This window comes from Perca fluviatilis, chromosome 14, assembly GCF_010015445.1.
Source record: "Perca fluviatilis chromosome 14, GENO_Pfluv_1.0, whole genome shotgun sequence".
Taxonomy (NCBI): domain Eukaryota; kingdom Metazoa; phylum Chordata; class Actinopteri; order Perciformes; family Percidae; genus Perca; species Perca fluviatilis.
The window spans coordinates 8,090,810-8,102,980 of NC_053125.1; the positions used below are offsets into that span (position 1 = coordinate 8,090,810).

A 12,171-nucleotide genomic window follows, 5' to 3' on the forward strand; every position below is an offset into this window, starting at 1 on the left:
CACTCACTCCTTCCTTAATCTAACTCAGAAGTCAGCAACCTTGGTAATATGAAGTGCCATTTTAAAATAATGTTAATCATTGTGCCATATCAGCATTACATCTAACACTTTTAAAACATCATGATCAACTATTGCTCTTGACATGAAGCCCTTTGTATAAATAATACTAGAAATAAGATTTTGAGCATTAAACACTTTATGCTGGAAATATCTTTATGTAAAGGGAAACAGATTACAATCCAAATATAAAAACATAATGGAATATATTGCAGTAAGACTCTCAGGCATTCTGTATTGCTTTCATCTATTTATTCTCCTGTAGATCGGCTTTTCTAATTATAGCTGAGTCAGCACACATGTACCCTATAGGAATCATTTACTCCCCCCCCCCCTCTTTTGCATCTTTTGTTGGGGAAGTAACCTCCTTAAATGTGCATATAGCAATTATCCACCTCAATGATACATGAATTCATTTTAATAAACCTCTGGACTGTAATATTTTTTATGTGTGTTTCTGCTCATGTTCAAATGTTTGTGCACATTCAAAATATATGTGTTCTCTGAGATTTGGAGTTGTGATATTTTGAGAAAAATAAAGTCATAATAGGCTATCACAAGAATAAAGTCACTATATTTTAGAAAATAATCGACCTATATAGTCTGCTGTGTATTACATGACCGCTCTGCTGATACGCTAGATCTCAGACCATCTGACAGACTCAGAGCCCTGTTTGGGTCTCTGGTCTCTGAATGAGCGAACGTTTAGGGAAGTGGCCGTACGCTGCTCTACGTCAGAGGTGGAAAAGCAGAATTACGGAACTCAAACGCGACCCATCTGCCGCAGATCTCCACAGCAGAACGCATCCATTAAAAACCTGATGCTGCACAGACCACGGAAGGCGCGCTGCTCATCTCTATTTTTACAGCGAGAGTGGACACTAAGCGACACACAGGTCTACTTCAGAGCTCCGTGTGTTTGAGTCTGAACCGTAGACTGTAAACGTTACGTCACGGGAACTTCAAACTAAATCATTAAATCGCCCTCCTAAACTTTGTGTTGATGGCATCAATGTATTAGATTTGGCTTTAATTTCTCCGAAAATTTCACCTTTCACAGCTTTCCTCACTTAGAGACGGCAAAGAAATTTATTCTACAGGCTAGATTATTTTTAAGACCTATGTCTATTTTAACAGGCTGTATGCAGTATGTGCAAAGCCAAAGCACAATGAAATAAGGCAACTTATGATTTCGGGGTTTTTACAAAGGTTTATGTCCGGTTTCATATTCGTCAGTAAACCTTTCAAAATACATTCGGGGCTACACTCAACACATTTGAGACTGAAGCCCCGGGAAAATCGGCGGACGCCGCGTCTGCACATGGTGTGATGCCAAATTGACTCCTTCCTTTTAATTTAATTAGGAGTCTACTTTTTTAATTTGAAGTGGTATTTTAAAATAATGTTGTCAATCATTGTGCCGTATCAGCATTAAGCCTGCCATCATCTGTCCCTCCCGCTCGAGCGGGGTTCTTTTTTTCCGTTGCACCGCATTCTGTAAAGAAGACAACAAGTACTAGCCAATCAGTAGGGCGGGTCTTTGTGGGATGCGGATGGGGAAAAGGTCAATCAAACTACCGTAAGTAAGTAAAGGTTAATGCCTGATGAGGTGTCCATTGTCAGGTATTAATGGACGACGGCGAGGCGTGAACCATCCGACGCGCAGCCAAAGTCCAATGACAATGGACACCTCGAAGGGCATTAACCCGCTTATACCGTGGTCACTTGCCAAATAAGATATTTTTAAAACATTAGTTTATATGTTAATTTGTTTTACAATCAAAATCTAAAGTTTATCCAAACAATAACTCTGTTTCCCTGGTTACGCCTGACGGTTTGACTAATACCTGGAACAATCATTCCCATCCATCAGGTTCTTATGCAATGCAAACATTATTCACTCATGCAGGAAATAGGAAAGACCTTAGATACGACTTGCCTCCCTTAGCAACGGGAGATAGTTATAGTCTACTCAGCTGGTAGAACCCTTCAGTTTAGCTACAAGCCAGAAAGCTAATGCTATGCTAGCAACATACAAAGTCAAATAACACGGTGTACAGTGACAATCAGTAAAAATTATTTGACAGTATGTTGAACAACAAGACATGCTAGCTATCCAGCCACGTCATTGTCCCCAAAACAATAGAACGACTTTTACAAACAATTTTATCCGCGATGTGCAACGTTACTGTCGGCCGCAGCCTGAAGTAGCGACCTGAACAGTGAACGGGATGTGAGATAACATTGCTAAGTTAAAGTGCCTCCTTTCTCAGTAGTACATTATTAAACTGTTTGAAGCATGCATTAGAATGATTCATCCAGTAATAATGTATGATCATTTAACACTAATAGGCAGAGTAAAGCTTTTATATCTGACTGTCCAACTGTCACACTGCTTCAGACACCTGTTAATAGACAGAGACACTATGTGAAGGTATAGCAGGGCATGTGAGTTTAAAGAAGAAGGAAGTGGTGAAAAGTTTAACACTTATTTAGAGCTAACACTTTTAACCTCTTAAGATTCAGCTGAAAAGGTCCCGGAAGGCAGACGAGGGAGGGGGGGGTGGATCCGGCATCTCAAAACGGGGGTTGGAGGTAACGGAACAAAAAAAATGACACTGCCTACGTAGCTTCTCTGACTAAAAAAAACCTAAACAACGCTGTGTGTACATCAGGGCAATGTTTATTTTTATTTTAGAACATGCACTGCATCGGTGCGAAATGTAAAAATAAAAATACACTGCAACAATCGTTTTCACAAGCAGCAATTATCCATTGGACTATTAAATTAACCAAGAAACCCACCGTGGTCTCCACATTCTTGATCGGCAGAAACGGTTTTTGCTTGTTTGGGATCCGACTGGCTGGCGATTTGAACAAGTTAAGCAAACTTTGTTGTCTTTTTGACATTTCCCCCCTGAGTGAAACGAGGCTATAACAGCAATCTCAAGCAGCACAAGCGCTTGTGTCACTAGAAGTGCAGGCGCTGTTGAGTGGAAGCGTACCTCTCCCCCCTCCGTCTTACCCTGAAAATTCACCTCAAAACGCATCGGAAATGCAAACACAAGATTTTTGTGGAACTTCAATGGGGAATAAAGACTAACAAGACAGATAACAACATTAAACACTACACAAACAGTAATTTAATTTTTTCATTTAGGCAATTCATTTTTCACGGTGAGACAGGAGGTGACAGATCCAATAAAAAAAGTTCCGGATCCAACGTCGGAGGTGCCGGATCGTGTTCCGGCTCAAATTAAGCCCTGTTCACAGCTAACCCTTTTAAAAAGTCATGATCAATAAGTGCTCTTAAGGGACATGCAGGCCTTTGTTGTTGGAGGATATATTTGTATATTATTTTAAACTACAAATACCATTTAATACACTGTTATACAAATGCTATTATGTCAAATTGTTGTATGTATACTCTAATTACGTCTTTAGAAGAGATAAGAATTAAAACGCAGCACTAAGAAGAAGAAGGCAGCACATTTTTTGTCCTTTTGACGAAGTTATGGTCACTCCTGTCCACCGTCTGCAGATTAGTATAAATTAAGCATCAGTTTGACTCTGAACAGCATCTCTCGTTGCCAGTGGTGGAAGAAGTATTGGGATCCTTTACTTCAGTAAAAGTACTAATACCACACTGTAAAAATACTGTTACAAGTAAAAGTCCTGCATTGAAAATATTTCTTAAGTAAAATGTAAGTATCATCAAGGAAATGTACTTAAAGTATTAAAAGTAAAAGAATTCCATGCAGAAAAATAGGCAGTGTCAGTGTTGTTGGTGAGGCTTACTGCTGAGGGTTTTGTAGCGTGAGGTTTTGGTCTTTCTGATGGACCACATGCTTTCAGTAACCAGATTGTTGATACACGTGGCAGAGCAGGGTGGAGACAAAATAGCCCAGGGAGAAGGAGAGAAAGGGAAAAGATGGAGCTGAGAGGGAGTTTATTAAAAGGAAATCAAACCCCTGGAGAACAGAAAAGAAATGGAAACCGAGACTTCATGAGCATGTCATAATATCACAACTCTCCTCGCTGAGTTGATTGTATTTTGATGTTTTTTATACACTCTGGCCCCAGAGGAGAGGGAGGGAGAGATGCTGTGATGCTGACAGAGGAACCGCTGACTGAGTTAACTCTGAGCAGCAAGTCACTAATAGCTGCATGCCCACTGTACACAATTCACACTCATGGTACGTGTCCACTGTGGTGGTTTTTGTACAGAAGGGGTCACCACGCTTCCCAATCTGGATGCAGCGTTTTTTTTGTTGCATTTATTGTTTTGTGTGTGTGTGTGTGTGTGTGTGTGTGTGTGTGTGTCTTCTAGGACTTGCACAGGTGACTCAGTGGGCGGGCCCCGATTCATTCACTGTGTAGCTCTCAGATTGCCAAAATGCAGCTTCATTGTCTTCTTTCATCTTTTAAGATGCACACAGTAAATGCTCTCATATCTGGTTGTGCACGTGGGAGTTTGGAGCTTTCCACAAGAAATCAGATATTGATGTTGAAACAGTGTCAGATGGGGTTGATAAATACTGGAAACTCATTAGGTAGCATCATTCTTGATCTTATAAAAACTGCTAGGCTTTTGATGTGTGTGGTTATGTGTGATCACTAGTCTTCCTGTGGTTGAGACTTTACTGTTACTATTTGTTGCCTGCTGGTTAGCGTCTTTCCAAAACATCTAGCCGCAAATAGTTGTAGTTTTTTTTCTCTACATGACAGAATCTAGGCCAGTGGTTAATTCATATTTTTAGACACATTATCAACTTTAAAAACATGCTCAGACACTACTGCTGTGTGAGTGTACCTCACTCACTGCTCCACTCTGTCCCACAGTCATCTGTGTCCAATGGGCAAAGTGACAGGAAGATTTTGAAAGGAACAATAAAGAAACAATAGGAAGTCATCATTAACGATGTACATTTTACATAAATACTGGAACATTATCACAAAATCACATTGGTTCTGGTGACAAAGGAGATAGTAACACTCCAAACATCTTTTTGCCATGACATGACATTTTCTTCCTCCTCCACCAGCTGGAGTGCTGCTCAGCAGCTCTGTGCTCAATGCTGCCACTGCTGGCCAGAAGCTGGACTGCAGTCATTTATAACTGATTAAAACAGTGGTCTCATTTACATATCTTCCAGGAAGAAACCACTGTCGCTCATAGCACCCACCCTACCATCCAGTGAGTTTGATTCTTTAATGACTCAGCTGTTTGGGAATCACCAAACAGAATGTGTATCGGTATGTATGTTGTCCACATACCAGTGGGAGGCTCCTAGCTCTCAGTTTAATGACACTGTCATCTGGCTGTGCAGGTATGAGGCTGCAAGAGGCATATTTTCTGCATGCAGGGTGTAAATGTTTGAAGGTAAAAGAGTAAAATGAGTGTGAGGAAATTGACAGCGTCATCTGTGAAGAAGGTGATTGCATTTTTTTATAGCAAAATATATATTTACATTTGAAGAGACAGCAGTAAAGCTTTTGCGTGAAAAGTAGTGCAGCTTTTGATGCTTGTGGTTTTATTGCAGAGAGCTGAAGGCCAGTCTTCCTGTGGCTTTCGCTTTAGCCGATACACAAAGTGTTAAAACCACAGTGGAAAATAACGAGGTGGGGGCCCAACACTTGTTGTTGCCCATACTGTTTGTGCATGCAAACACAGCCAGGTCAGGAAGCTACCCCTTTGTATTTCTCATATACACATTCACTATGTCAGCATACTGTACAATAGAGACAGTTAAACAATAAAAAGTCAGGATATCCAAATAGAGACTCAAGACAGTGTACCTCCCTGCAGACTCTCCATATAAGGACATCTGACAGAGATCAGTTTCCTTCACTGGCTCCTCCTCCACCAAACCTCAAATATGTTTTATTTTCATCTTCAGATTACAATCAAGGAGAATACAAAGACAATAAAAAAAATAGAGACTGAGAGACACATGTGAGAATTGAATCCATACAGTTGGAAGAAAAGTAATGTTTACTTTAATAGTTAATTTCTTTCCACAAAATTAGATTAAAAAATGCCCTATGATTAATACACTGTGTCTTTACAGGAGCAGAGCTGTATGCACCTATTTACAAATACAAAGAGAGGATCAGTAAGGATCCTTTAAGCTAATGTCGAATGCAGACTACACAACATGTTGGCATAGAATCCAGGGGTTACTCTAAAACAAGGTAACAGTAAACTGTACAACATGGCTTCGAAGACAGTGAAACTAGGCACCAGAGGTGTGATGACAGTTTTTTTAAAGCAGCATTACTCTTAGTTAGTGAAAACAGCGAGTCATTTGGTGTTTGTGGTCATGGCTGAAGACTTCCTGTGATGGAACTCATACAGAACATGTTTGTTACTGCAGGGCGCTGCTTCATTCTATCGCTATTTATTTATTTATTTACTATACTTCCAGTCTGTACAAATACAGAAGCTGATATGATTTTGTTTCTTTTTATACTTTGCTAGCCTGGCCTTGTCACTTTGATGTCAGGTGTGCTCAGACCACAGACCCACACACACACACACACACACACCATTAGACTCTCCATGTGAGTAAGTTTGACTTCATCATCATCATCATCATCATCATCATCGGTGTCTTTGTAACTCCTCCTCATCAAACATCAGATATGTTGCTGTTCCTCTCAGATAAAGATCGGAGGCAGACACAATAAGAAAGACAGACTTTTTGCTGAGAGAGAGACGGAAAGAAACCCAAGGAAGGAAATGCAAACTGACCATGAGTATAAGAACTTTATTTAATAAAAGAATGTTGCCATTGACTCTGGCAGCAGATGAATATGAAATATGAAAGCATCAGTTCCACTGAGAGTTACAGTCCTATTGCTGCTTGTGTCTATCTGCTGGCGCTATAAAGAACCTGAGTCTCCACTTCTCTCTCTGATGCAGGCCTCCTGTTCCTTACTGTGTTTGGAAGGAACCTCAGAGCTGCAGAGTTCAGATCATCAGAGCCCACATTCTGTAGATCAATAAAGTATTTAGTATCACATATCTCACACACTGGAACTACTTTTTTCAGAAGGCAGTGGAGAATCTGTACTGACCCGGGTTAATGATTTAAACCTTAAATATATATTAATATATATTAACCTTAAATATATATTAATATATTTAATATATGTATATATTAAATGTACAGAATTAGAGTCTATTTTTAAAAGAAATGGTTGAGATTGAAATGACTGGCTTGCACAGTAAAAAAGTAGAACCTTACCTTCAGTCTTTACATCCACTCCAAAATCTGATTCATTAGCTTTAAAAACAAAATATTACATAATTTGACAAGTATTGATTTCTTGTTTGTCTTTATGCTGTTTTCATATGACATGTGACAATAAATGTGATATACACTGTTAATATGATGGAAACAGGTCTCTGAGGCTTAACTACAATCTTAGTAGTTGGAACTCTGGAAATGTTGGAGCACATCAGAGTGACGTCTCCACCAGACTGGACCTCCACAGTGTGAGACTCAGAAGCTGAGACAGAGATCCAGCCTGAAACAAACAGCAGAGACAGAAAGAGAGTTATCCCTGAGCGTATAATGCAGCACTTACTGTATTAAGGCAACATTAACAATAATTCAGTTCTTATTTGAAAATTGAAATTCTGGTGGGTAATTTGTTAGATGATTTGGTGCTGAGAATAACCAAGTATCAGTACTTACTGAGGCTGCAGAGAAATAAAGCTGTTATCAAGGTGAAGCTCCTCATTGTGTGTTCAACGTTTCACTGCAAAGATAGTTTGTACCACTGAGCTCTTATAAAGGAGATAGAGAGGCGGGCTGTCTTTTCTTTTTTCGCACAGCGACCTGCCAATGCAATGCCTTGGCACACATTAAAGCACCCTTACCTAATCCATAACAGTCTGGTATGACATGAAATATGACAAGATCTTCTACCAAGGACCAGCTCCCATATAATAATGTTGTTAAAGGGTTCATTCACTCTGCATCTTTGTGTCAAATATTCAAAACCCAACATTATGGAGTTTTCCTGTTGATGCTCAAATCTGTCCTGGTGACATGATATGAGTGATGGCAAGGCCAGTCAGCCGGTCAATCAGTCAACCTCTTGGGTCCAGACTGAAATTTCTCAACAACTGAATTATTATTATCATGACATCTTGTACAGATAGTCATGGTCCCCAGAGGATGTAGCCTAGTGACTTTAGAGATCCCCTGACTCTTCCTCCAGCACCACTGTGAGGTTGACGTTCGTGGTTTTAAATGAGATATCTCAGCAACTGTTGGATGGATTGCTATGAAATGTGATGTCCCTAACATTGATACTGTGACCATGTTAGCATGCTAACGTACCTAGCTCGGAGAGACCTAGATTATAAGACTTCCACTTACTTATTCCAGTGTATTTGCCTACAAAATAAAAAATGAAGCAGTTGTATCAGGCCTCGCTGTACAGTTTTGAATGCAAATGATGATGTAATGTAGAAAGATAAAGTAATTAAGCAAGTTTATTTAAAAGAATGAGCAATTGTACAGCTAGTTTAATTGTTTTCATGAACAAGTAGGCTAGTTTCACTGCTTTCTTTTTCACTCTCCATAGAGCTTTGATTCAAAGACCTCATGATCTTTACCTCAGTTGTTCTCAGACCACACTGTGCTGTCTCTTCCTGTCAAACAAATGATGTGGATCAGTCCCTGCTCCCTCCACACACCATTTCACTCGCAAGAAAGGCAGAAAGAAACAAGACAGCAAATAGAGAGACATTATTTTAAATTTATTTTAGGCCTATGACTCCTTCCACACACCATCTACACACAAAAATACATCAGCAGATTAACATAATGAAGCATCGGTTCCAGTCTGATCTGCAGTTCCAGATGTTTCCTGAGTCTATCTGGTGGCAGCATACACAACATGTGGCTCCAGTCTCTCTCTGATGCAGGCCTGCGGCTTCTTTTGGGTTTCAGCTGGAAATTTAGAGCTGCGTAGTTCAGTTCATCTGAGCCCAGATCCTGTAAATCAGAATATTCAGAGTCACACACTGAATCACACACATACTGTAACTGATTTTGCCAAAATTCTGTGAAATTTGTAGATTTGCTGTTCTTTCCACAAAGGAATCGTTAACAATTAATAATTGTTAACCCCAGTTTAGCTAACCATAAACATGATTTTTAATAAAATCCAAGCTGTCTTACACATAAAAAATACAAAAAACTGTTTAATGATTGAAACCGAGGTTGCTCAAACACCATTTACATATAGTCCACATTATCAAATATGACAAACACTCATTAACATAACTCAAATTGCTGCATCCTACAGTGGTTATATTTTAGTTTTAAATTACCATTTTCCAACTAACAGGAAGGCTACATGTTCTCTCTCATGACAAGATATCTTCTGGTTGAGCATCTTTAAAACCATAACACACAGTTTATATAAGTTAATGCTGGGTTCACCTTGTTTCTTTCTGGCTGCAGTTCTTCATTCACAGCTAAAGGGGAAAAAAGACAAAAGTCTCATTAGTTCATTATTACTGTTCATATACTTTTCTTTGGATTTATCCATCATGTGCATCAAATTATAGATCAGCTGTACCTGACTGAAGTTTACTGATTTTAACAGCCAGAACAATGATGACTATAGTGAGGAAAACAGTCAGAACAGTCAGAGCACCCAGGATCACACTCATGACGTTTGTCATTCCATCAGACTCCTCTACAAGACAAATGACAGAATATAGTCTGTTTTTAAAAGAGATGGTTAAGATGTACAGTTATTCTTGATTGCTTTGACCTGCTTAAGGAAACTGGGATCCACTCGGTTTTCATCATCACTGTCTCAGCGGAGCAGAAGACACCTTTTGCAAATGTGTTGACCCTTTCTCGTTGGATTGACACATTTTCCCCACCCTTTTGCAGTACAGTTAACACAGATGTCATTCAAGCTGTCCAAACTCCATTGTTTTAGCTATGGTAACCAAACCGAAACCATCTGTTCCTAACTATTAGAAACTATCTACATCGGTATGAAATCACTGAAGCACCTGTTTGACACTCCTTCACACAAAACTTCAATTAGCAATCAGTCTGCAGGGTTAGGCCATGGCCCCATCGTCAAGACAGAAGAGAGTATCAATAACTATTTCTTATACTCTACAGTAATAGATGTTTATATTTTACTCTAATAGATTTTATTTTGGTTTACATGTATTTTGTGTAATATTTACAGTATTTCAGTTTTCAGCCACGGTTTGAAAATAAGAATCAACGGAATCAATAAAATTAGTATCAAAATTTCTGATTCTAGATCCAATTCTTTGCAAGAAGGCAAATTTGTCAACAAATAGCACTAGCATGAAAGGTACGTACAATAATAGGCTACAGTGACAAGCAATGGTGCACTGATTCGCACGGAGTGCTGTATTTTGTATTTTGTTGTCCACTGTGTAATGGTTGATTGGAAGAGCTCATACACTTGTTTGCAAGCTGTGTTGTTTGAAGGCAAAATTTGCTTTTGTTGCATGTTTCAAATGCTTTGGCACGGTTGGAGCCTTTTGCAAACAAATGTGTCATTTTGACCATGAGTGCCACTGTTTCGGCCTGTGTGTTAACTGTTTTGAAAATGTGGAGTTTGAGTTGACTGCTGCATGAAAGCAATCAAGAAATACTGTAAATGACTGGGTGACTCTGTGGTAACTTGCACAATGTAAAATGAGAACCTTACTTTTAGTATGTAAATCCACTCCAAAATCAGATTCACTGTCACCTTTAAAACATAAACAGTATCAATTAGATAATTTGACACATATTGGTTTCTTGTTTGTCTTTATGCTGTTTTCATACGACTGTGACAATAAATGTGAGATAAACTGTTAATATGATGGAAACAGATCTCTGAGGCTTAACTACAGTCTTACCTTGAACTTTTAGATATGTTGCATTGACAATGACTGTATGTCTTCCTATGTAAATTCCACAGAAATACAGTCCAGAGTCAGATAAATCCACTCTCTTGATTTTAAGAAAGACAGTAGAGATGTTGGATCTCATCTCAAATCCATTTTGAAATCCATCACAGAAGGAAGCATTGCTATCATATGGGTTCATAGAGGAGACACAGCTGGGCTTTGTTCTGTTGATCACTCTGAACCATTCTGTTGTAGTTATAACCCTGGAAATGTTGGAGCACATCAGAGTGACGTCTCCACCAGACTGGACCTCCACAGTGTGAGACTCAGAAGCTGAGACAGAGATCCAGCCTGAAACAAACAGCAGAGATACAAAGAGATTCATCCCTGAGTGTATAATGCAGCACTTACTGTATTAAGGCAACAACAACAATAACTCAGTTCTTATTTGCAAGTTCAAATACTGGTGGGTGATTTGTTAGATGATTTGGTGCTGACAGTAACCAAGTATCAGTACTTACTGAGGCTGCAGAGAAGTAAAGCTGTTATCAAGGTGAAGTTCCTCATTCTGCGTTTAAACGTTTCACTGCAAAGATAGTTTGTACCGCTGAGCTCTTATAAAGGAGTTTAGAGAGGCGGGGTGTCTTCTTTTCATCTTTCCGCTCACAGCGACCTCTCAATGCAATGCCTTTGCACATAATTAGGCTCAGAACATTTGGTTCTCGAAGACTCTTATGATAACACGTTATATATTTGTCATTTGGTGCATGCTGCAATCTCTGGATAGTGTTTGGGTTCATTCTAAAGGTTTCCATTGGTCAAGTTATGATCTTCTACCAGAGACCTGCTCCTATATTATAATGTTGGTAAAGGGTTCATTCACTCTGCATCTTTGTGTTTAAATGGAGTTTTCCTGTTGATGCACAAATCTATCCAACATGCTTTTTTTCTTAGATTTCTGTACATTCTCCACACACGTTGAAGCCCTTTCAGTTGCTTAACATGATAGCAATTGTTGAAACTTGAAAATAAACAGTTTTTATGCCTTGCTGAGATGGAAAAAGATGGTGTATCAATAATAACAAAATGCCACTTAGTCCACTGGAAACCATCTCGGCTAACGAATCATCACGTGCATCAAGTATGTGACTTAAACATCACTCGTTAGAAATGTCGGGATTTGATTGGCACTCTTTTAA

At 39.2% G+C, this 12,171-nt stretch overlaps 1 protein-coding gene across 1 annotated transcript; it reads right to left on the reverse strand.

The window, feature by feature from the left end:
- Positions 1-8,844: 8,844 nt before the first annotated feature.
- On the reverse strand, positions 8,845-11,550 carry LOC120573539. Its single transcript, XM_039823328.1, has 7 exons — positions 11,494-11,550; positions 10,982-11,323; positions 10,789-10,830; positions 9,661-9,780; positions 9,522-9,556; positions 8,969-9,071; positions 8,845-8,867 (listed from the first exon to the last, which is right to left on the reverse strand). The coding sequence occupies exons 1-7, from the start codon at positions 11,537-11,539 to the stop codon at positions 8,845-8,847; spliced, it is 711 nt and encodes a 236-aa protein (XP_039679262.1). The 5' UTR covers positions 11,540-11,550.
- Between the last annotated feature and the right edge of the window lie 621 nt (positions 11,551-12,171).